We start from the raw sequence: 27,139 nt of genomic DNA, 5'->3' as shown, positions 1-27,139 counted from the left end.
AGGTCATCAAGAACTCCTTGCTATTGTGAGAGGACTGCAAAGAAGCAATATCCTCAGAGGAGAGAGCCAAGTTTCACTTAGTTTTGGGAGTAAGCCTTCCAAACTAAGGTATTTCCTGAATACGTAATTCTTATTCTAGGAAATGTATTGACTATTTTCTGATTTTAAAAAAGGGGGGATTATGTTCCAAGGTAGTTAATTAGTTAGTGCTTGGGATGAAATGAATTTCAGTCTTCATTAAAAGCATTATTATATTTTCTGTTAAAATATCCAAAATGTAATCATGGTTGTTATCCTTACTTGCCAGTAGTTCATGCTCCCTCCCTGCCCCTCACCCAGGATGTTTCCGTCAGTTTTCACAGAGAGAGGAATCTTCATTCTCAGAAGGCTGTCATTCACACTGTAGCCTTCCCAACAGAATCTGGTGGCTCCATAGAGTTCTGCTTACTTATTTATTTATTTTAATTTTTAATTTTTTTTAACATCTTTATTGGAGTATAATTACTTTAAAATTGTGTGTTAGTTTGTGCTGTATAACAAAGTGAATCAGCTATACATATACATATATCCCCATATCTCTTCCCTCTTGCGTCTCCCTCCCTCCCACCCTCCCTATCCCACCCCTCTAGGTGGTTACAAAGCACCGAGCTGATCTCCCTGTGCTATGTGGCTGCTTCCCACTAGCTATCTGTTTTTCGTTTGGTAGTGTATATATGTCCATGCCACTCTCTCACTTCGTCCCAGCTTACCCTTCCCCCTCCCCATGTCCTCAAGTCCATTCTCCACATCTGCGTCTTTATTCTTGTCCTGTCCCTAGGTTCTTCAGAACCATTTTTTTTTTTTTTAGATTCTATATATTTGTGTTAGCATATGGTATTTGTTTTTCTCTTTCTGACTTACTTCACTCTGTATGATGGACTCTAGGTCCATCCACCTCACTACAAAAAATTCAATTTCGTTTCTTTTTATGGCTGAGTGATATTCCATTGTATATATGTGCCACATCTTCTTTATCCATTCATCTGTTGATGGACACTTAGGTTGCTTCCATGTCCTGGTGATTGTAAATAGAGCTGCAGTGAACATTGTGATACATGACGCTTTTTGAATTATGGTTTTCTCAGGGTATATGCCCAGTAGTGGGATTGCTGGGTTGTATGGTAGTTCTATTTTTAGTTTTTTGAGGAACCTCCATACTGTTCTCCATCGTGGCTGTATCAGTTTACACTCCCACCAACAGTGCAAGAGGGTTCCCTTTCCTCCACACCCTCTCCAGCATTTATTGTTTGTAGATTTTTTGATGATGGCCATTCTGACTGGTATGAGGTGATACCTCATTGTAGCTTTGATTTGCATTTCTCTAATGATTAGTGATGTTGAGCATCCTTTCATGTGTTTTTTGGTAATCTGTATATCTTCTTTGGAGAAATGTCTATTTAGGTCTTCTGCCCATTTTTGGATTGGGTTGTTTGTTTTTTTGATATTGAGCTGCATGAGCTGCTTGTAAATTTTGGAGATTAATCCTTTGTCAGTTGCTTCATTTGCAAATATTTTCTCCCATTCTGAGGGTTGTCTTTTCGTCTTGTTTATGGTTTCCTTTGCTGTGCAAAAGTTTTAAGTTTCATTAGGTCCCATTTGTTTATCTTTGTTTTTATTTCCATTTCTCTAGGAGGTGGGTCAAAAAGGATCTTGCTGTGATTTATGTCATAGAGTGTTCTGCCTATGTTTTCCTCTAAGAGTTTGATAGTGTCTGGCCTTACATTTAGGTCTTTAATCCATTTTGAGTTTATTCTTGTGTATGGTGTTAGGGAGTGTTCTAAGTTCATTCTTTTACATGAAGCTGTCCAGTTTTCCCAGCACCACTTATTGAAGAGGCTGTCTTTTCTCCCTTGTATATTCCTGCCTCCTTTATCAAAGATAAGGTGACCATATGTGCATGGGTTTATCTCTGGGCTTTCTATCATGTTCCATTGACCTATATTTCTGTTTTGTTCCAGTACCATACTGTCTTGATTACTGTATCTTTGTAGTATAGTCTGAAGTCGGGGAGCCTGATTCCTGCAGCTCCGTTTTTCTTTCTCAAGATTGCTTTGGCTATTTGGGGTCTTTTGTGTTTCCATACAAATTGTGAAATTTATTGTTCTATGTTTGTGAAAATTGCCATTGGTAGTTTGATAGGGAGTGCACTGAATCTGTAGATTGCTTTGGGTAGTAGAGTCATATTCACAATGTTGATTCTTCCAATCCAAGAACGTGGTATATCTCTCCATCTGTTTGTATCATCTTTAATTTCTTTCATCAGTGTCTTATAGTTTTCTGCATACAGGTCTTTTGTCTCCTTAGGTAGGTTTATTCCTAGGTGTTTTATTCTTTTTGTTGCAGTGGTAAATGGGCATGTTTCCTTAATTTCTCTTTCATATTTTTCATCATTAGTGTATAGGAATGCAAGAGATTTCTGTGCATTAAGTTTTTATCCTGCTACTTTACCAAATTCATTGATTAGCTCTAGTAGTTTTCTGGTAGCATCTTTAGGATTCTCTATGTATAGTATCATGTCATATGCAACTGTGACAGTTTTACTTCTTCTTTTATGATTTGGATTCCTTTTATTTCTTTTTCTTCTCTGATTGTTGTGGCTAAAACTTCGAAAACTATGTTGAATAATAGTGGTGAGAGTGGGCAACCTTGTCTTGTTCCTGATCTTAGTGGAAATGGTTTCAGTTTTTCACCATTGGGAACGATGTTGACTGTGGGTTTGTCATATATGACCTTTATTATGTTGAGGTAAGTTCCCTCTATGCCTGCTTTCTGGAGGGTTTTTATGATAAATAGGTGTTGAATTTATTCGAAAGCTTTTTCTGCATCTGTTGAGATGGTCATATGTTTTTTGTCCTACAGTTTGTTAATATGGTGTATCACATTGATTGATTTGCGTATATTGAAGAATCCTTGCTCCTGGGATAAACCCCATTTGATCATGGTTTATGATCCTTTTAATGTACTGTTGGATTCTGTTTGCTAGTATTTTGTTGAGCATTTTTGCATTTATGTTCATCAATGATATTGGTCTCTAGTTTTCTTTTTTTGTGACATCTTTGTCTGATTTTGGTATCAGGGTGATGGTGGCCTCGTAGAATTAGTTTGGGAGTGTTCCTCCCTTTGCTATATTTTGGGAGAGTTTGGGAAGGATAGGTGTTAGATCTTCTCTGAATGTTTGACAGAATTTGCCTGGGAAGCCATCTGGTCCTGGGCTTTTGTTTGTTGGAAGATTTTTAATCAGTTTCAATTTCAGTGCTTGTGATTGGTCTGTTTATATTTTCTATTTCTTCCTGGTTCAGTCTCAGAAGGTTGTGCTTTTCTAAGAATTTGTTCATTTCTTCCAGGTTGTCCATTTTATTGGCATATAGTTGCTTGTAGTGTAATCCCTCATGATTCTTTGTATTTCTGCAGTGTCCATTGTTACTTCTCCTTTTTCATTTCTAATTCTATTGATTTGAGTCTTCTCCCTTTTTTTTCTTGATGAGTCTGGCTAATGGTTTATCAATTTTGTTTATCTTCTCAAAGAACCAGCTTTTAGTTTTATTGATCTTTGCTGTTATTTCCTTCATTTCTTTTTCATTTATTTCTGATCTGATGTTTATGATTTCTTTCCTTCTGCTAACTTTGGGGTTTTTTTGTTCTTCTTTTTCTAATTGCTTTAGGTGTAAGGTTAGGTTGTTTATTTGAGATGTTTCTTGTTTCTTGAAGTAGGATTGTATTGCTATAAACTTCCCTCTTAGAACCGCTTTTGCTGCATCCCATAGGTTTTGGGTCGTCATGTTTTCATTGTCATTTGTTTCTAGGTATTTCTTGATTTCCTCTTTGATTTCAGTTCTGCTAATTTAAATATGTGTTTTCTACTTGTGAACCACCGTTTTATATTATTGTCTTTTTGAAGGAAGTTCGGGAGAGAGATAATTTTGAAAACCACTTCTCCATCTGTCATTGTCAATCCATTAAAAAAAAAACCCTAATTTCTTATTTTAAAGGACACATCAATATAGAAACAAAAGACTTGCTACTTGTAATAATATGTAGAATAATATTTATTTAAAAATGTAATTAAGCAGTTGAATTGTCTTTTATTCATTTTATGTTTCTTAGTTGCTCAATGTCTGCCATAGAACAATCATATATACAAACCTGTCCTGGGGAAATATAAGTGAGCTTGCTTAGCCCATTTTTCTTGAATTGTTATTTTGTTTTTAAATCTGATGAATAACAACCTTGAGTTTAAATGGTATTTTGGAGAAAACATTGTGGTATAATAGGCAAAAAAAATTCCTGCTGGTGATTCATAGAGGAATTAGAATGAAAAGGAGAAGAGAATAGTTTGTTTTCTATATTTGCTTATTATATGTAAAATAGTGCAGGTTAAATTTTTTTCTAGCTTTTTCTTTATCCTAGCTATGTCTAGCACATTTAACACAGCTAATCAGTGCCAAGCTAATATGTTAGGCATTTGGTTAGGCCACAAAGATAAATAAAGACTTCACCTTTATAGAGTTCATTGGCTAGTAAGGAAAAGAGTGGGACTCACATAATGTTATTATAAGTGAGAGGGTGCTAATGGCTTCCATTGTTCATATTTAAAAAGTTAATACAAATGAGCAACAGAGAAAGGAGACAATGCTTTTCTTGATGCTCCACATAACTAGTCACTAAACATAAATATTCAAAGATGATTACTATGAATTAGAAAGTGGAAAAAATTTGTGAATATTTATAGAAGTTGAAAAATTAACAGAAACTAATAACTAATATATAATATTTATTCTAGCAAAAGTTCCTGGCTCAGATGTTAGTGAGAGAAAGCAAATTGTATCACTTTCTGCCCTTAGTATTTTTATTTTCTGTTAAATCCTGCCTTGTGGTCCAGTTTTTCTTGTATGTCAACTTACTTGAGATTCATATGCTACCAATGATAAAAAATGCTTTCTCTTTATTCTAGGAGAGCATATAGATTACTGTGGATATTCTGTTCTTCCTATGGCTGTAGAACAAGATATATTAATAGCTGTGGAACCTGTGAAAACACACGTTCTCCAGCTGGCCAATACCAATCCCTTGTACCTGTGAGTATTTAGAATTGCTACTGTGTGTAATGGGGTGTGTGCCTGTGTGTGTGAGTGTATGTGTGTTTGTATTTGTACCCTAATGAATTCTTTTTTTAAAAAAAATAAATTTATTTATTTATTTATTTATTTTTGGCTGTGTTGGGTCTTCGTTTCTGTGCGAGGGCTTTCTCCAGTTGCGGCGAGCGGGGGCCACTCTTCATCACGGTGCATGGGCCTTTCATTATTGCGGCCTCTCTTATTGCGGAGCACAGGCTCCAGACGCGCAGGCTCAGTAATTTTGGCTCACGGGCCCATTTGCTCCACGGCATGTGGGATCTTCCCAGACCAGGGCTCGAACCCGTGTCCCCTGCATTAGCAGGCAGATTCCCAACCACTGCGCCACCAGGGAAGCCCCATAATGAATTCTTTAGGAGATATCAAATTTATAATAAATCACTTAATTTATTGATAATTTGTATCTGACTTCCAAAAGAATCTAAGTTTCCCTATTTAATATTTGTTCATTTTGTTCATTTACTCATTTATTTAAGAAACATTTACTGAAGACTTACTCTGTGTCTGACACTGTTTTACGTACTGGGTCAAAAAAAAGATGAAAATAACTCTGTCTTTGCCCAGAAGGTATTTATCATCTATTGAGGTTAACTATCTCTAGCAAAGTCAGGGCTGGGGCCTTTCTTATATTACTAGGGCTCCCTCTAATTCTCTCATCATAGCATCTTAACATGCTGTATTGTCATTATCTGCTTACTTGCCTGTATCCCCCAGTAGATTGTAAGCTCTGTGACTTCAGGTACTGTTGCCTCTCCAATGCTCTACTCTCAGTGTCAAACATAGTGTCTGGAACATAATAGATGTATGTTTCTAGTACATATGCTTTATCAAGTTAAGGACATACTTTTTTGTTGTTGTTTTTTAATTCTTGGTTTGTTAAGATTAAAAAAAATCATTAATGGATATTGGATTTTATTAAATGTCTATTCAGCATTGAAGATCAGTTAAAAAAAATTACAAATTACACCAATGGATTTTCTTTTTAAAAAAATTTTATTTATTTTTTTTATACAGCAGGTTCTTAATAGTTATCCATTTTATACATATTAATGCATACATGTCAATCCCAATATCCCAATTCATCCCACATCCCCCCCACCCCACCCCCACTGCCACTTTCCCCCACCAATGGATTTTCTAATGTTGAACTGTCTTTGCATTCCTGGGATAAGGCCTACTCGCTTATAATATATTATGATGGATTTGATTTGTTAATTATAAAAAAAGATCTTGGCATATAATTGGTACATTATATTCTTGGCTTATTGTTCATTGGACAGTTTGCCTGCAATAATATTCATTCATTCAGCAAGTATTTTATGTGTGTCTATACCAAGTTATGCAAGGTAATAGAAATTCCTGACTTTTATATGAAACTTATTGTAAAAGATCTTTTTTTCTATTTATTTTGCGTGATTGAGAATATATCTTATGTACATTTCAGACCCTTTAAAGAAAACCTTACATTATCTCAAATATAATTTTGTGTCATTGTAAACCTTTAAAACTGGGTACCATAATTTGTCATATTGATTTACTCAGATTCACTTAACATTCCCACCATGGTGAATGTGGGCATTCCATTTTTTTTCACAAAAGCAGAGCCTGCAACAGACTTGGAAGGAGGTGTTTGGGAAGTGATCCCAGGAGCAGTATTAAAAGAGGATGGAGACTGAGTTAGGGAAGCAGAGGTGAATTATCAAGGCAGGTAGCTCCTGCTGTAGGTAAGGGGCTTCATTCCACCAGGACCCCTAGGAAGAATGCAGCATGCCTCCCAGAATTGTCCACATGTTGTCTAGCATGCATTGCATAATTTCTTTATTCATCATTGATGGACATTTAGATCATTTCCAGCTTTTGGCTATTATGAATAATTCTGCTGTGAATATTTGTATACAAATCTATGTGTGGACACATGTTTCGTTTGGTAAATACCCAGGAGTGGACTGTCGGGTTATCTTTTTAAGAATTTGCCTGTTTTTCAAAGTGGTTGTATAATTTTACATTCCTACCACCAGTGTATGAGAGTTCCAGTTGCTTCACATCTTTGCTAACATGTCTTGTTAAATTATATCCACTCTCATAAATGTGTATTAGCGTCATGTTGTGGTTTTTAAGCTATGTTTCTAATTCTGAAGGAGCTGGCACTTTTTAGCTTTTGCTTTGATGTTTCTCATCTAGCTTCCTACATTTGTGCAAATTCCCTCCTCTACTTTTCCTAGTATACCACCACCCCTGTCCCCCAACTCGTTCCTGGTTTTCTTTTCTTTGTGGTGACTTCCAAGATCTGCTTATCTAGGAACAGAACTCATTTAGTTTTGCTAACATAACCTTTTCTACTTTCCAAATTCTGTGACTTCTTGTTGACTCTAGGCAATAAATTTTAACTCCTGTGGGTGATATTAAAGTGCTTGTGAGCTGGAGTCAGACTGTGTGTGTCCCTGGAGAGTCACTAAACCTCTCTGAGCCTCCAGGAAAGCCACCCCTTTCCACCCTAGTGTACTGACTATAGAAATTGCTGTATGGTCAGGTCATTCAAGATGGCTATTCTCTTGCTCTCTGTACTTCCACTGCTCTACCAGTCCCTGCTTCACCTGTACCCTAATTATAGCGCTTAATCAGTTACTACCCGTGTGCTTGCCCCCTACCCCAGCTGCTGGTTTCCCTGGTAACTGATGAGCCAGCCTGACCTCAATTCCACCTATAAATGGTAGCCTCCTTCTCCCCAAGTAGGGAAGATTGCTGCCATGTCTTGCCTTCTGTCTGCCGTACACAATGGGGTGTTGCTGCAGGATGTTTTGCTGCAGACCTGTAAGATGCCCTATCCAATAAACCATTGATGTCTCTGTCACTGTCTCCAGGCTCTTTCTTCGGTCTCAAGGCTGGGCAACTACAAGGTTTGCAGGTCTGCGGGGTGCAGCCCAAAAGATACCCTCTTGGCCTTGCATCCCACCTCATATTACACACCATCACATGACAGTGGTATGTGATCATGATTTGTGTCCATGCTGTCTCGGCTAGATTACAGATGCTTAAAAGATAAGCCCTTTGCCTTTTACTTTTATATTCCTGTGAATGCCTCGCACACTTAAGTGGTCATTCAATATTTTTCTTAGGAGATGATATGTCCATGTTATTAAGATAACGCATGGAAGGCACCTACCACAGTGACTGGCACATAGTAGGTATTTAGTAAACTATATGAAAAGCACTCAGTCAATATGGGGAATGTTACTTATTTCCTCACGTTTAAATTGATTTTCCCCCCATTTCACATATTTTGTCCTTTGGCTGATTTAGAAGCCTACTATCTTTCATTTTGAAATAACTTTTGACTTTCAAGGAAGTCACAGAAATAGTATAAAGAATTCCCACATGTCAACTGATGTGTCCTCAGGGCATCATATCAAGGAAGCACATGATGTTCCTTTAACTGTTGTTAATTTTGATCATTTGGTTGAGTTGTCTGCCAGATTACCATAAAGTTACTATTTTTTTCCCTTTGCAGTTAGTATCTGGTGGGGAAATACTTCAAATTTATATAAATATCTTGTTTCTCATCAAATTTTGACTCAATAATTTTAGCATCCTTTGATGATTCTTTCCTGAAACAATTATGGAGTTTGCCAAATAGTGATTTTTCAATTTCCGTCATTTCTTCTATTAGTTGACATTTTGCTCTAAGGAATAGCTTTCCCTTCTTCTTCATTTAGCTGTTTATTCATTTGTTATTTTATATCAGTGTAGATTCATGGAATCTTATTTTATTCAATGAGTTATGATCCATTAGAATCATTATTTGTTTTGTTTGTTCCTTCTTAAACTGTGCAGATGTAAAATCTGATGGGTGGTAGAAAGTGTGGGGAAAGGAGGCTTTGAGTACTTCTGTTCTAGTAAGAGGTGTGCCAAACAGCAGGCCCAAAGGATAAGCATTTATGTGGTTTACACCAACTTAATAAGGACCATCATGAAATAAAAAGTGGTGTAGATTATGCTAAAATATATTGGGTCCTCTCCCTTTCAGGAAATAAAAAGGGTCAGTTGAAAGTAGTTTAGTTATTAAGGTCACTACAACTTCTCTTAATTTTTAGCAGCTGGAGATGTTTGTTGTTTTTGTAGACTGTGAAGTACGAATATGGGAAGTAAATGGAAAATGAAATTTCAGTGTCATTGTCTTGGCACAAGATGGCAGCAGTCAGCCATCGATTCTGTAGCGCAAAGCCTGTAGAATGAACGGTGTCTTTTGCTTTTGCAGGGACTTCAGTACTAGTGCTAATAACATCCAGATTGACAAAACCAAGCCTCTGTGGCACAACTATTTCTTATGTGGATTTAAAGGAATTCAGGTAAATCAGTTTATAAGGCACCTACTAGCAGTTGAGGTTATGATGTGTATTATATCAAGACATTTTATTTACTCTATCATTTTTGTCTCCTTTTAATGCTAACTGATGTTTCTGTTCTATTTTGCTAAATAATGTATTTCAGGGAATTGGGTAGATGTGACTGTTTCTGGGTGGTGTTCATAGGGGGCTGTAGTGACTGTTCATAAGGCAGGTGCAGGTGCATCTGACAGATGCCTTTCTAGTTTTCAAATCTTTGTTCAAATTTTCTTTCGAAAGATACATTCTAGTAATATTATTTACATTTTGTTCTAGGGATGTATAGGTGTATACTGTAATAGGATTTAGAGCTGGACGGCCCTGGGTTTGAATCTGGGCTGTACCTTGCTGTGTTGATTTAACTTCTTAAGCCTCAGATTTGTTATCTGTGAAATGATGTTATTATTATCCCAACAAAGAATTATTGCAAGGATTACACAGTGCTTGACACATAGTAGGCATTAAATAAATGGCAACTTAGTGTTGTTATTACTATTTCAGATGGGGTTAAAAAAAAGATGTAGTGGAAATTATTAGAATAAGTATTTCCTAGAAACACTGAATAATTACTTTGAACATCTCTAATGTCATGTACAAGAACAAGAAGATGAAAAATTTCCACTTTCTCTCCTAATTAAAAAAGTATGAAGGACAAAAAGAAAATTGATTTGCTAAGTCAATTTGATTTGTTTGTTAAAATTCATGTTTTACAGAGCTTGTGTTCCTTACTGCCTGGTGGTCCTATTTGCAACTTTGTTATGAGTAGCCTAGGACTCAGTGGCATATCCATTACAGATATGCATCACATTTATTTCTGATGTATAGTCCTGTACTCTAATTATCGTTGTTCTGGTCTTAGACTTCCTTCCTTCCTTCCTTCCTACCCACCCCCTCCTTCCTTCCTTTCTTTCTCCCAGACACATGGTAACAACTTACAGGAAAAGTTATTGGCAGGTTTTAAATTTTCAAATCATTTGGCTTGTCACATGCATTAGTGGGAATTACAGTATTTGGAAGCATTTGCTTGGCAAATGCAATTTCATATTCCTTATAGCAACATGCCTTTTGTAGCATATGGATAAAGTGACCTAAAGAACAAATGTTGCTTTGTGTTGTATTTGAGAATTTCAGGTCTTACAGCCTTCCTTTTCGATTTGACAACTTATGTGCAAAAGCAGGTCTGTTTAATAAATGTTTGGCAGAGAAGTAATTTAAATGTTAGCCTGTTCAGAAACCTTCAAATTCAAATACGAGAAAGTTCCAGAGGATAATCTGTTTATATTAAATTGAACATGTTATCCTTTTGGGATAGCACTATTACTGAATTTGGCAAAACCCATTTGCATTTTGAATCTGTTGTACAGTGTAATTTAAACATTGCGTGATAAGTTTGTAAGTATGATTCACATTCAAGACACCCTGTGGATCAGTTCATGGTTAAATATATAGCGTTCTCCAAGGACTTTTTTTAAACAAGCTGTCAGATGTTCTGTACGAAAGGGCATTGGCAGCAGCGGTATTTTAGTTTATAATTTGTTTGTATTTCTGGAAAGGAAATTTTTAGGTGGTTTGAAATCAAGAAGAGAAGTACATCCAACTGAATCTCTTCTTTTGTGGTGGATGAGTTTTGCCAGCTTAGGGAAAAAAAGACAAAAAAAATAAAAAGGAAAAAACCAGTCTTTTATTTGCAGAGTTTTGTTGTTACTGTGGCTATTCTAACTAGTTTATTGAAGTTTCTCTGAAGAATAATATGTATGATGAAATGCATAATTATGTAATATAATAGTATTTTTACTTTGGTCTTGAGCCGTTTGAGTAATTTGTAAACATGATGGTACTTTTTCTTGAGGAGGAGATGACCTTGAATTTATTTTAATTTTTTAATTTTTTAATTTTTTGAATTTATTTTTAATCCTAAACTACAAAGGATATGATATGATATCATCCTAAGTGTCCTCATCCTAGGTATTCATCTAAGTATCCTAGAGCTTTCCATCTTGAGATCAGAGTCTGATTATTTCTTTGGACTTTCCTATTTGTAGAAATAGAGTTTCCCTGCTTTGTTTGGAGTCTGCATTCTCATTTGTGGCTGAATTCTAATTTGGCTGTCTTGAAAGCTACCATATGGCTAATTTGTATCTATAAACCCTAGTAAAAATCTGGATTTCCTCATATAGCTGACTTACATTAAATCACAGTGACAATATGCTGGCCCGGGTTTCTGACCACAGTGAGAAGTTCTCAACCAGAAATCAGAGACCTGGATCTTACTTCCAGCTCCCTATATGTGATCTTGAGAAAGTCTCTTAATCTGCTGGTGCCTAGGTTTTTCCATAAGTAAAACAGAACTGAGAAAGTTTGGAAGGTCCTCTGAAGAAAAGTATTCCATAAAATACTCCATAGAAACAAACCACGGCTTAGTGTTAGACTTTTACAATGACAGAGTGTTGGGATGTGCTACACAGAGATTTAACCTGCCTCACTAATAATTGTGTATTTCTTGTCTTGCTACTTGAATTATAATTGTTTAATATTTTTACATATTTGTTCAAATCAATTAATATTCATGAAAAAGATCATTCAAAGCAATTTTAGAAAATGGATCAGTAGCTTTTTGTTCAACAAAGTAAAAATTAATCTTCCGATTATAGTGCCCTGTGACCAAGAGCCATTAAATAAAATGTCATTCATGTATGGACTCAGCTAGATTGAATTGCACAAGTTGTTTCTATAAGTAGCATAATAAGTCCATTGATAGACTTTTGCTCTCTGAGGAATGAAAGAACTTTCCGCTACTCCTTGAATACAACCAAAGTTACTAGTGCTATTTTTCCTTCTATTCTTAGGAACACTTTGGTCTTAGTGACGTGACTGGAATGAATTGCTTGGTAGATGGAAACATCCCACCGAGTTCTGGCCTCTCCAGCTCCAGTGCTTTGGTCTGTTGCGCTGGCTTGGTGACACTCACAGTGCTGGGCATGAACCTATCCAAGGTAACCAATTTGAATGAGTTAGCCTGACAGAACCCTTTCTTTCTAAAGTATTAGCGTCCAAATCTCAAAATTAGAACACCTTTCTTTAATTGAAAAACTTTGTCTTACCTGAAAGGACTGCACACATGGGCATGCATTGTAACTTAAGTTCTGCTTCTGATAAACCACAAGGTAGTTGATACCTTCCAAAGAGTAAGCAAATATGTGAAGAGCTGTATCAAAATGCTCTTAGATTAACTAGGGAGATTGAATGCATGGTTATCTTTTTAAAAATTTATTTATTTATTTATTTATTTATTTATTTATTTATTTATTATTTTTGGCTGTGTTGGGTCTTCGTTTCTGTGCGAGGGCTTTCTCTAGTTGCGGCAAGCGGGGGCCACTCTTCATCGCGGTGCACGGGCCTCTCACTATCGCGGCCTCTCTTGTTGCGGGGCACAGGCTCCAGACGCACAGGCTCAGTAGCTGTGGCTCACGGGCCCAGTTGCTCTGCGGCATGTGGGATCTTCCCAGACCAGGGCTTGAACCCATGTCCCCTGCATTGGCAGGCAGATTCCCAACCACTGCGCCACCAGGGAAGCCCCTGGTTATCTTTTTAGATCACCTCATTAACAAATTAACTTTAGAGAAAGAAATTCTAGGCTTCATAATTGGGCCTACTTATTTTCACCCAGAACCTTCAGGTAAATACTTGACAAGCAGTGGGTAAAAAGGGTAAAGACCAGGAAATAAAGGAACTGAACAGCATATCTGTTTTATGCCAGCAGCTTAGTCACTGAAACAAACTTTTAAAAAAAATATTGCATTGCAAAGAGGAAATACTTATTTAAAGAAGACATAAATCCTACAATAGGTCAGAAAGCCTCAACTTTACAAGTTCACATAAATCTCCGACTTTGCAGTTCAGAGCAGGTGTGCTCAGCTTTAATTAATGTTTTGGAGTTCTGGTTCAAATAAAATATTATCATAGGTTCTTTTTTATCTCATGTACATACACTACCAAGTTTACAGATGGTTTAGGAATATAGACTGGGCATCAGGCAGATCAAGAGAAAGTCACCCACATGCTTTAGTCTTCAGACTGCTTAAACTTTCACTTTGAAAATTTTGTATGTAAGAGAAAAGAAAAATGAAGGAGAAAGCAAAGGCTCAGATAGAATTCTCTTTAGCTGTCATGTGTAACTATACAGGAATTAGTCCTTTGTAAGCAATGGCTCATTTGGAGGTAGGTTACCTTACTTGTTGTTATTTGTTTTTTGAGAAGAGAGAAAGTAAGGGAAAATAAGTCCTTATGTAAAATCTGCTTCCACTGGCACTGTGTTTAATCTGATGGTTTATTTGTTTATTCATTTGTTCATCATTCAGCCATTACTTATCCAGTGACTACTTTGTGCCAGCTAATGTTCAAGGCATTGGTGATATAATAGGTATAGTTTTAACCCTCATAGTACTTATGATCTAAAGAGGGGAATAGAGACAAGTCAATAGGCAACTGTAAGAGAGTGTGATAAGTGGATAAGTCGTGTGCTATGGGAGCAGATCTAATCCACATTTAGAGAACATAGGACATCTAAGCTGAGACAGGGATTAATAGATGTTAGTCAAGAAATACTGATAGCATGATAACACTGATAACATTGGATAGGCATGTTTCAGGCGGAGGAAATATCATGTGAAAATATCTAGAGTAAGAGTGATCATGGCTTGTTGGAGGAAATATGAGGCTTAATTTAGCTGAAGCATATACTAATTTGAATGACAGGGTAGGAGACCAGATGCTGGGCCTTGTAAACCAGTGTTGAGGAATTTGGGCTTTATCTGGATAGCAGTTTGTAAAACCATTGCAGCTTTCAGGAAGAGGATAACACAATCATATCTATATTTTAAAAAGACCACCCTGGCTCTATTATAAAATTTAGACTTGAGGGTAACTGTATTAGCAGTAGAGAGATGCCACTTCTAGGGAAGTGGCAGTGATAATGGGGAGAGAATTAGATGATAGATTTAAGGTACATCTCAGACAGAATCAATAAGACTCGATTGTTGATTGGATGTGAGACAGCAAAGAGTCAAGGATTATACCCAGGTCTCTGGCTTGGTGTGATTCACTGGGATAAGGAATGTAGATGAAAAAATAGGTTTGAGGGGAAGGCAAAATGTTGAATATGAGGAATTTGTGGGCACACTGATGGAGTTATACTATTTAGTTACAAACAATATCTCTGAAAGCCAGGAGTAATATTTGGACTTGAGATGGTCCATTTGAGAGTCATTAGTATATAAATGATTTTTGAAGCCATAGGAGTGGAGGAGAACATCCAGTGCAAGAATGTAGGCACAAAGATAAGGAAGAATAAGACAAGTTCCACAAGCATGAACATTTGAGGGATGGACAGAGGAAGAGATGTCTACCTGAAGAGACTGAGGAGTAATCAGATAGGAGGAAAACTAGAAAGGATGGGCAACAGCAAAGACAAAAGAATACTTCATGAAAGGAGTAGCAGTGGTGTCAAATGCTGCTGAGAGGTTAAGTAAGATGAGGATAAGAAATATCCATTGAATTCAGCATCAAAGAAGTTGAAGAAAACTTTGGCAAGAGCAGTTTAAAATAGGAATGGAGTGAAGGGTTTATGAGAGGTGAGAAAGTAGAAAATTTCAGTGGATACAAAAAGTCTAGATATGCCTGGAAAAAGAGATAATTTGGTGTTTGTGGTTGGGGCTGAGGTCAAGGAATTCATTTCTTTTTAAAGGGAGGATTGGTGAGACTTATTTTTTGCATTTTCCTGGCTTTCTGATGGTAGAATATCTAAGGGAAAAGAAGAAAAGATAAAGAAAAAGAAACACTGAACCTTTGGCATTAATTCTGGCTATCTCTGTGTTTCAAAGTCAAAAATAGCAAATGTATTGGATATAAAAACAGACACATAGATCAATGGAACAGAATAGAGAGCCCAGAAATAAACCCATGCATATACAGTCAATTAATTTACAACAGAGGAGCCAAGAATACATAATGGGTAAAGGACAGTCTCTTCAGTAAATGGTGTTGGAAAAACTGGATGTCACATTCAGAAGAACAAAACTGGACCACTATCCTATACCATACACAAAAATTAAATCAAAATGCATTAAAGAGGTGAATGTAAGACCTGAAACCATAATCAGAAGAAAACGTAGGTGGTAATCTCCTTGACATTGGTCTTGGTGATGATTTTTTTTGGATTTGACCCCCAAAGCAAAGACAACAAAAGCAAACAAGACAAAACAAAAACAAGCAAACAAAAAACAAATAGAATGAAATCAAACTTAAAAGCTTCTGCACAGCAAAGGAAACCATCAACAAAATAGAAAGGCAAGCTACTGAATGGAGAAAATATTTGTAAATGATATATCTGACGAGGGGTCAATATCTAAAATATATGAAGAACACATACAACTCAATAGCAAAAAACCCAAATAATCCAATTAACAAATGGGCAGAGGATCTGAATAGATAGTTTCCCCAAGAAGACATACAGATGGCCAAAAGGCACATAAAAAGATACTCAAACTCACTAATCATCAGGGAAATGCAAATCAAAACCACAATGCAGTATCACCTCATATCTGTTAGAATGGCTATGATAAAAAGGACAAGAAATAATAAGTGTTGGTGAGGATGTGGAGAAAAGGGAACCCTTACACACTGTTGGTGGGAATGTAAATTTGTATACAGCCACTGTGAAAACAGTATGGAGGTTCCTCAAAAAAATTAAAAATAGAACTGTCATATGATCCAGCAATTCCAATTCTGGGCATTGTATTTATTTGAAGAAAACGAAAACACTGACTCAAAAAGATATATGCATCTCCATGTACACTGCAACCTTTTTTACAACAACCAAGATAGGAAATGGCCTATGAGCATTGATGGATGAATGGGTAAAGATGATGTGGTGTATATATATACAATGGAATATTATTTAGCCATTAAAAAGAATGAAATCTTGCCATTTGTGACAACATAATGAGGGCATTATGCTAAGTGAAATAAGCCAGACAGAGAAAGACAAATACTGTATGATTTCACTTTTATGTGGTATCTAAATAAAAATAAATAAACCAAGCTCATAGATACAGAGAAGAGATTAGTGGTTGCCAGAGGTGTGGGGTGAGGGGTGGGCGAAATGGGTGAAGGGAGTCAAAAGGTACAAACTTCCATTTATGAAATAAATAAGTTATGGGGATGTAATGTATAGCATGGTGACTATAGTTAATAGTACTGTATTGCATATTTGAAAGTTTCTAAGAGAGTAAAACTTAAAAGTTCTCCTCACAAGAAAAGAAAATTGTGTAACCATGTATGGTGATGGATATTAACCAAGCTTGTGGTGATTTCATTTCATAATATACACAGATATTGAATCATTATGTCATACACCTAAAACTAATATAATATATGCCAATTATACCTCAATTTTTTAGAAATTAAAAAAACAAAAACAAAAATAAATGTACTTTACCGGAACTATCTGACTCCATTGCCTAAAGGGAACAATATGTATATCCTAGTTTTCCATGCTAGTCTAAGTTGTACTGACAATTCTTATATTTTCTAGGGGCTGAGCATAATTATTTGGAGAGTTTCTTTGCTGTAGTAAGATGGAATCTTGACTGAAAGGAAGCCCCTAATTTGTCCAAAGTCTTTAGTTAAGTGCCAACTGTATACTTGACTCATAAAAATCATAGAACACGGGACTCAAGGGACTTTAGAGATGAGCTAGTTCAAAATCTTTTTTTTTTTTTTTTTTTTTTTGCTGATGTACAGTATCAGTCAGTGTCTCCATAGGAAACAAATGGCACACAGGGTATAACTGAAAGGAGTTTAATAGACTATTTACAGAGGTGTGACCAGGATCAAGAGAACCAACTAGGAAGAGTTCACTTTCTAAGCCAGAAGCCATTATACTTCAGGAGCTGCGGCTATAGCGTGATGTTGCCAGAAATGCATCGAGGTAGGGAGAGTGAGATGGGTGGGAATGGCAGCGAATGGCGATGGGCTAGGGGAGTTGTTCACAGAAGTCAGTCTCCTGGGCTACAGAGAAGTGTGAGAATGGAGGGACAGGAAGGCAAGCAGAGAATAGCCCGCCTATCTGATAAAAAAATGTCCTGCGAGACATTGGTAACTAATGCCCTTCCAAATGATAAATAATCCCCTCCCAATTATATGTAAATTCAGTACCCGATTCAATTGCAGACAACAATTACTGCAAATGGGATATGATAAATAGATGTGGATCTTGTTAATTTACTAATAAACTAAATGTTGCATGTCTGAAACCAGTAAAATAAGATGGCTAGTTACCCAGAAAGTCTGGAAGACAAATTATGAATCAAAATGTAACTGACAGAAGAGTATGATGTGATAAAAGACCTATGAAATAGAAAAAGCTAGAGACTTCTGGTTTCAAAATGACAGAATAAAGACATATCTACTCTTTCTTTACCTCTCATTCATTGTTCTTTTCTCAAAAAATCATCCCCAAACAATAGGGAAAACAAGAAAAGAAGCTCCATCTTTGATAAATCAAGGAGACATAAATAACCCTAAACCACACGATACAAAGATGGAAAATGGGTGGAAGGATGGTGCATGACTTTGCAGAGTAGAAAGATCAGAGCCAAGTGCCTGTGGAGGGAGGTGCAGATGGAAAGCAAGCTGACTCACAGCTCTCTGGAAAAGCTTAGGAATTAGAGGCACTGGGTATCATAGGAAGCAGGGTGACATGGGGGGTGGGAATTTATTTGAAAGTCTTTATGAGGAGCAGTTAGACCCTCAGAGTCCACTCTTACCTGGCTAAATAAGGAGACCTTTTCCCCCCATCTTTGCAGGAGTCTCTGGAGAAACAAAGATTATCTGGACTTGGGGACACTGAGCCCTGAGAAAGACAGGACCAGAATAGAATTGAAAACTGGGGGATTAAAGGGCATTCTGCATCTGAACAGTGCAACTCCCTTCCTCTGGTCAGCTCTAGCATACTGGCAGCCTCACCACTGCACACCCCACCAGGAATATTGGAAGATCCTTCTCAGAGGAAATTGAACCATCCTAGAGAAAAGACCTATAGATACTGATGTTTGGTGACCCCCTTCCACAAAAATTCTCCAGCTACCCTATGACCATATCAGAAGCCCATTTACAAAGCTTTTAATCAGCTTTTTAGTGACTCACTCTTAAAGATGATAGGGCATCAAAAGATAGTCGGACTTTGGAAGAAAGCCTCCAACATGAAGTAAACAAAGAAAAAAGGAACTCAGAGGAAACAGACAATGCTGAGAGCAGAAAAACCCTTCAAAGAAGTCATGGTGTCCTCAGAGAGATAAAAGGAAATGTTGAAAAAAGAATGTTGCTTTAAAAAAAGGAACAAACAATAAGAAGAACTTTTGGATATTAAAAATACGATAGCTTAAATAAAAAGTTCAGTAAAAAGATAGGAAGAATGCTGATAAAGTAGGAAAAAAAAGAGATGGACAGTAAGAGAGAGAAAGGTAGGAAAACTTATTCCAGAAATACAAGGAGAAACAGAGTAAACAGAGTAAACAGAGTAAACAGTCATTAGAATAATAATAACATTATTATATTAATTATATAATAATAATAATATTATTATTATTATTATTTTTGCCTCGGCTTGTGGGATCTTAGTTCCCGACCAGGGATTGAACCCAGACCACGGCAGTGAAAGCGCCAAGTCCTAACTACTGGACTGCCAGTTAATTCCCAGAAAATTATTTTTTAGAATAACATTTTGCCAAAATGAAAACATGTGTTCTCAGTTTGAAAGGTGCTCATTGGGTATTCAGCATAATAATGAAAAAAAACCAAACCAAATTATACCTCAGTTAAAAAAATTTTTTAATTTAAAAAAAGAAAAATATTTTAAAAATCAAAAATATTTAATTTAAAAAAAGAAATAAAACAACCCAAAGTATATCATCTGGGAATTTTGAAACTTGAATATTAGTAGAAAACACTAAAAGCTGATTGAGAGAGCACAAGAAAAGAAGGGAGAGATCACAATCAAAGGAACAGGAATGAAAATTACTTTATTAAAAATAGCTTTGGAAGATAGAAGGCAACAAAGTAATGTCTTCAAAATATGAATGAATTTTAGCTTAGAATAAATGAATTGATCAAGTTTAAGGATAGAATAAAATAATCTCAAACATGCAAAATCTAAAAGTCTACAGCACATAATCCACCAAAACTAGGGAGTAAACCAAGAAGGAAGATGACATGGGAACTTGGAGATGGGAAATCTAATACAGCAGAGAGCAGTTGGGTATTTATAGAACACTGGTGATGAGAAATCGCAACATAACATCCATGACACCAAGAAGCTTAGGAAACACTCTGTGCAGATTAGAACCCGAAGAGGGAGGGAAAAAATGGAATTGATAAATCTTATCAGGAAAATAAAGAATTGAGAAATCTGACGTGTTTGAATGTGTTGAATATGGATTTAACCAAACTTTTTCAGCATAAATTTGTGGAGAAAGATTGGGTGAAAGGTGAGTGTAAGACAGTTAAAATTCTCCTTTACCATAATAAGAAGGCAGTAGGTGAAATTTAACATGGGATACCTAGGAGATAGTATTTTACTCAGATTATTTGATAATTTAAAGCAAGAGCTAGTTGAAAGTGTTTGACTCTTGGCACACTGCATTGGGGATGAGGGTGAGAGCTAGGGATTGCTTTTGTTGATGTCAGCCTTTTAGCTCCTTTGATCTTTTAGATTATGTGCATATATTCTTTTGGTAAATATTAAGAAAAGGACAGAGAGAAGGGGTGAATGAAATGCAGGTAAGAGGGGCAGTGGATGACCCGAATGACTGCCTTCGGGGGGAACTGGAAGATGAAGACATGAGAAGAGATTCAATGAGTCAAAGTTAGAGATTGAGAACAGATGAGCTGCTGGAGTTTGACCAAATCAGAAAGGCCTGGGGAGAGGCTTGTTGATGGGTTTTGGGTGAATCTAAGAATCCAAGAAAATACAGGCATCTTTCACTTAATGGCAGGAATCCATTCCAAAAATTAGATGTTCTGCACAAAATTATTAAGTGGAGGCCTATTTCTTATTATTTTAAATAGGAAAAATTATAATGCATTGCTCTTCAACTCAGAACCTCTAATGTCCTACAGTCTTACAAAAACACAGTAAAAAATTCCACTAAATAAGTAACTTAGAAATACAATGAAAAATACTTAAAACAGTTTTCTTGAACATCAAACAATTAATATTGTTGTTAACAAGTTTGCATAGTAGTGCACTGTGTCTTCTCTGTGGACTCCTGGTATCCCAGTATTGCACACACTATTTTATTACCAGTGTTGTATGGTCAGGCCACTCAAGATGGCTGTTCTCTTGTTCTCTGTACGTCCCCTGCCCGACCAGTCCCTGCTTCGCCTAAACCCACATGACTGACCTTCCTGCACATGACTGACCTTCCTACATACATGCCCCACGCCCCAGCTGATGATTGTTGTTATCAAAGGAGTGGTGAGGGGCTTGCCCTTCTACTGGTTTCCCCGGTGACTAATGAGCCCACCTGACATCAATTCCCCTATAACTTGTAGTCTCCCCTTCCCCGCCCCGCCCCGCCCCGGGAGCGAAGACTGCTGCCACCATCCCCTGCACACGGTAGGGTGTCGCTCCAGGACCCTGCTTCGGACTTGTAAGCTCCCCCATCCATTAAACCATTGATGTCTCTGTTGCTGACTCTGGGCTGTTTCTTCAGTCTTGAATCTGGGCAAGCACAGGCCTTGTAGGCCTGTGGGGCGCAGCCCAACAGTTGTATTTAGGTTTCGGGATATAAGTATATTTTTTTCTTAAATAAACACCTTTCAAAAAGTATTGTACTGAGAGATATATAAAGTCTATGCAGTCTGAGTATCAAAACCCAAGAGATGTTCTATCAGCAAAATGTTAGTTGGGGAGGCATTCTGTAAGGTATGCCCCTACTTCACTAGTTCAGGATTCAGGTTGCTGTAGACTTATGTGTTGTTTCTCTGTGTTCTTGGAGTTGTCCTTGGAGGCCAAGAAGAAAGGACCAAATTCCTCTTACGGATCTTAGAGACAGCTGGCTGGCTTGGGAAACAGGTTGCAACTCTAAAGGCTAGCCTTGGATAGGAAAGTGTGTTTGGTTGGCTTCTACCCGCAAATTCTTCCCTCTGCTGGGATCTTGGAAGCAGCCATTCAGTGACATTTACAGAACACCTGCCACATGCCAGGTATTGTTCTAGGCACCAACTGTGAATAAAATCTGCGAAACCCCTGCTTTCATGGAACTTACCTGCTGGTGGTTGTGGTGATGGTGGGAGATAATGAACAGCTATACACATAAATATATAAGATGATATCTGCTAGAGCTAGGAAGAAAAACAGGTTGTGGAAAGGGGAAACTGCTATTTTAGATGGGGAGGTAGGAGAAGTCCTCTCTAAGGAGGAGACATTTGAAGAGAGATCTGAGGGAGTGAGCAGAGAAGGGAGGCAGAAGGAACAGTAAATGCCAGAGACATAAGGTGAAAGGCTGCTTGTCACGTTTCAGCAATAGCAGAGGCCTGTGAGGATGGGATGTGGTGAGGTGGGGAGAGGGCAGAGTGGTGGAAGGTGAGCTGAGAGTAGTGGTTAGAGGTCACATTGTGCAGAGTCTTCTTTGGATTTCATTCCAAGCCTAACGAAGCCTTTGGAGGGGTCTCAGCTGAGGATAGCAAGATAAGATTTACATTGATTTCAGTTCTTTCAGCTGGGACTGCCACACTCTACGTTATCCTGGCAAGGGAGGAAACAAGTTTTTAAAAAAGAAAAAGAAAAGAAAAGGAATGGTCAATGCCATTATGGAACATAAATACACATAGTGGAATACTAACGGAAGACTTAATAACTTAAGTATCTATCTCATCCAAGGTGTGAAATATTTTATACTTAAATGGGAAATAGGGTTGTAAGAGTGGCTCCTTGGTAAAGTTAAACGAGGGAGATTTTAAGTAAGTGGTGAGTACTAAAAAAATTTTAAAGGAAAGGAAGGCTGTGTCTTGACACAAAGTACTGGGAGGGGGGGCCCAAGGGCATTTCAGGCAGAGTGAACCCATAAGTGCATTATAACAGTTCTCTGAGCCAGACTTATGTGTCAGCTGAGGCCTAGAAATTCTTATGCAGCCTCATGAAATTCCTTTTAAAAACTTATTTGACTACAGGGATGTTTCTAGTTGCTTAAGTCCCTGAACAGATTCAGTTAACTTAATTTCAGGGGCAAATTAGTTGTGTAGACATGGGTTGATACTATTTTCAGAGGAGGGTTTTTGAAGTTTGAAATCCATACTGTGCAAGGGACCTTTGAGGTTCAGAAGCAGAGTAACTGGAATGTCCAAAGTTCTGTGCCAAATATGTCCAAGTTTTTATTTTATAAGTTTATAAGGCCTGTTTCCTTGAGAAAGTTTAAAGATAATTTTTCTTTGCATATAGCTATATTTGAGTTAAATATTTCTTGGCCTTCAGAAAGAGACCTTGTGCTTAAAAAGTAAAGGCATGGTCTACATTACAAAATGAAAAGACTCTCGCAATTATACAAAGGTTTAAACTATGATGTAAAGATTTTTAATGGCACTTTGCTACACAGCATAAGAAAAATCAGAAAACAATTTGCACTGTCACTAATTATTATGTTTAGAAGTCCATACAAAGACATTGTTTCAGTTTGCGTAGAATAACGAAACCACATCCATATAATGGTTAAGAAAAATAGTAGTTTAAAACATTTCAGCCAGATGTTGACTGCTAATGAACTGCAGCAGCCTGGCCTCTAAGAAGATGGTAAATCCAGAGTACAGTCTTCGAAAAGAATCTCTTAATTAAGTGTTGAACATGGACTGAAGACACGTGCTCACTGGTACAAAAACCACGAGGGCTTAGTGTGAGTACTGGGTGGCCTGTGTTTAAAAATGTTTGAAATTTTAAGTTACTGTCATTAATTAGTGAATATAAAACCATTCACATGGTATTATCAATAAAAAAGAACCAAGTTCCTTTCAGTTATGGGGGATGGTGTTTGTATCTCTGGTTATATTCTTTTTTAGGAGTAGGATTGGAAATGGAATCTTTTATTTAACGATTTTGAGTGATTTGGCTTCACTTGGATGATGTGACTAAGCTGATTGCAGATTAGAAGCCTTGCTTCACAGAGGTTGTTTAGGTCACCTGTTTTTTTTCCATTTCCTTTCTTAGGCTAAATGCATGTTTACCTTTAGCATAAACGAAGGCAAACAAGACTAATTAGGGGGAAGCAGTTTGGAGGAATATGGGTCACTGTTTCCGAGTGGTTTCAAATGAAACCATTATTGCTGAAAATTCATATGCATGCCTGGTTGTGTTATGAAATTTTGTTGTGATTCTTAGATTCTTATCATTATTAGGTCACCATGTTTTGATGCCTCCAAACTTTGGCTTGCACACTGCACTCACAGCAGTGAGTTAAACATTATTCAGTATTTTAAGAATTAACTGGACCAATGCAGGTGTATTAATACACCACGTATGTGCATAGCCCTTACCTTCTACCTTTATTATATGCAGTTAAAAGATAAACAATAAAAATACAAGGGTAAATAATCCCCCCAATTCAGAGGGGTTTGTCATCTATTTCCATGCATTTATGTTTCATATAGATGATAGTAGCCAATTGATCAACATTTAACCCTATGCTGACCCCCAGACTAATATTTGGTAGAGTAAGCAGGACAATGAAAAGCTCTCTAGACCTTGTCCCTCTTTGGGACCAATTTGCTCCGTAACTTGGATGAACACCCCCATGTCTCAATTTCTGTTTCTAAAATGAGAGTAAGAGCAGCTGTTTCTTTAAATTCACAGGGGTGAATCAGTTACATTTGCCAAATACTTCCAGTTCTCTGACCTTCCTGATAGGATATTTTGGAAAAGTTTAGGGGAAGAGTTTAGCAAGAAAATAGGTAAGGTAGGAAAATAAATTAGTCAGGGAAGAGTTTGTAACTGCATGGAGTTTTTTAAAGTGTATTGGCGGTCATGGGAGCAGTAAGGAGACAAGCTGTATCTGTAGATACAAACTGTATCTATCTATTATAGACAAACGCAAAGTAACTCAAGGGAAAAGGTTAACTAATGAAGACTATTTAAGGCATGTTCTGGAGACACAAAGATTTGGAGGTTGCTACAGAAAAATATGGACTTAAGGTTGTGCTAGAATTTGTGTGAGAGTAATGCCCCCCCCCCTTTTCATTAAGTACCTAGATGTCTTATATACATCATCTCTAACCTTGCTTTGTAAAGCAAGTTTTATTATTTCAGTTTTGCAGAGGAAAATATTGAGGCTCAGAGAATTTATATAATGTGACCAAAGACAAATTGCTTGTGAATGGAGTTATCTGCATTCCAGCTCAGGTAGATTTGATTCAAAGTAGATGCATTTTCCATTCAGCCATGCTGTTACCTATGGTGTAATGTAATCAGTATTGCAGACATAGGGAGCACACAGGAGACGGGTCCAGCCCTAACATTCTGTGATCTTTCTGGTGTCCTAAAATAGATGGAAGTGAATTATAATTTTTCATGTTTATGCCTAATAGTGTGAATTGAATGTTTTTCTATAGGTTGACAGATTTTATACTCTTTGGCAAGATAATGATTATTTTCTCAAATCCTGCTGTATCCAAAGTGAAGGGTTGGATGCTTAGGATACAGAAAACCCTAGGTATAGTCCTTAGATTTAATTCGTTTACAATTTAGTTGGGGATATTGGATTAACATAAAAATAGGAACATCACACAAAAGTAGCATATACAAATTCTTCCAAAGAATATGAAAAGAGAGAACATTTCCCAATTTCTTTTATAAGGCCAGTATAACCTTGAGATCAAAGCAAATGTGCTACCTTGATACCAAATCTGACAAGGACATTACAAGAAAAGGAAAGTACAGGTCAATCTTTCCCATGAACTTAGATGCAAACAATTCTAAACAATATTATTAGCAAATTTAATCCAGTAATATAATAGGATAATATATCATGGCCAAGTTGAGTTTATTCCAAGAATTTCAAGTTTGATTTATTAACTGAAATTGATGTAATTTACCATGTGACAGAATAAAATGTGGTAATCTTGATAAAGGAAAGCATTTGATAAAATTTAACATTTGTTCATGATTTAAAAAAAACCTTCAGCAAATTAGAAATAGAATTCAGTATGGTGGCTACCTTTGGGAATTAGGGAAGAGAAATGATTAGGTGGGGACATGAAGGGACTCTCTAGAGTGCTGGCAATACTCCTTTCTTGACCTTGCTGGTTGTTATATGGGCATTCTCTTTGTGACAGATTATTGAGCTTTATTTTATGCTTTATGTACTTTTCTCTGTGTCTTATACTTTAAAAAAAAAAGTAAGACTTCCTTCAATCTCAGAACCAACCACTGTTAAAGATTTTTTTATGAATCCTCCAGAAATACTCTATGCACTGTAATATATACATATGTTTTCCCTTTTGGTGATATACATAGGAACATTTTATGTGTGTAACTACAGGGAAAAATATATATATTATATATATATTTGCTTTTATTTAAAAATATAAATTGAGAATTATTACATATCAGCGTACAAACATAATCTTTTTAATGTAGAGTCTTTTTAATGGCTTTCTTGTTTAATATTATATGGTTATACCATAATTCATTTGGCCTTATAATTGGACACATTTTAATACTTAATAATATTTCTTTACAAGGATATACTATAATTTATTTAGCTAGACTTCTATGATGGAAATTTAGGTTGCTTCCAATTTTCCACTATTATAAAAAAGACTCTGATGCATATTCATGCACACAATTTTTTTTCACACTTGATCAGTTCTTTCGTTAGCATAAATCCCAGGACATAGAATTATTGGGTTAAAGACATTCTCATTTTAATAATAAATAAACTTTATTTTTTAGAGCAGTTTTGGCTTCACAGCAAAATTGACCAGAAGGTACAGAGATTTTCCATATACCCCTTGCCTCCACACATGCATAGCCTCTCTCATTATGAACATCCTCCATCAGAGGTACATTAGTTACAACTGATGAACTTACATTGACACATTATAATCACCTTTTATATTATGGTTCACTCTTGATGTTGTACAGTCTATGGGTTTGGACAAATTTATATAATGACATGTATCTACCATCATACAGAGTAGTTTCATAGCCCTAAAAATCCTCTATGTTCTGCCTGTTCCTCCCTCTCTCCTCCCTAATCCCTGGTGACAATTGATCTTTTTTACTGTCTCCATAGTTTTGTCCTTTCCAGAATGTCATACAGTATGTAACCTTTTTTGATTGGCTTCTTTCATTTGGTGATATGCATTTAAGTTCCCTCCATGTCTTTTCATATCTTGATAACTCATTTCTTTTTAGTGCTGAGTAATAGTCCATTGTCTGTTAGTAGATAGACACAGTTTATCCCTTTACCTACTGAAGGACATCATGGTTGCTTCCAAGTTTTGTCAGTTATGTATAAAGCTCCTATAAAATCCATGTGC

General features: G+C 36.6%; 1 protein-coding gene across 7 annotated transcripts in view; it reads left to right on the top strand.

Moving 5' to 3' along the window:
* The window catches only part of GALK2 (galactokinase 2), a 137,398-nt gene that overhangs the window by 24,250 nt on the left and 86,009 nt on the right, over positions 1 to 27,139 (top strand). For 5 of the 7 annotated variants that reach the window (XM_007170426.2, XM_057543903.1, XM_057543902.1 and 2 more), the window contains 3 exons: positions 4,991 to 5,114; positions 9,427 to 9,517; positions 12,400 to 12,546. In XM_007170426.2, the coding sequence (XP_007170488.1) occupies positions 4,991 to 5,114; positions 9,427 to 9,517; positions 12,400 to 12,546 (362 nt within the window). Of the gene's footprint in view, positions 1 to 4,990; positions 5,115 to 8,032; positions 8,154 to 9,426; positions 9,518 to 12,399; positions 12,547 to 27,139 lie in introns of those variants that run through there. The other 2 variants (XM_028163550.2, XM_007170428.2) reach the window with 2 other exon arrangements.

Source organism: Balaenoptera acutorostrata, chromosome 3, assembly GCF_949987535.1.
Source record: "Balaenoptera acutorostrata chromosome 3, mBalAcu1.1, whole genome shotgun sequence".
NCBI lineage: Eukaryota > Metazoa > Chordata > Mammalia > Artiodactyla > Balaenopteridae > Balaenoptera > Balaenoptera acutorostrata.
Note: the sequence above shows the minus strand (reverse complement) of the source record. Positions and strands in the feature narration are given on the sequence as shown.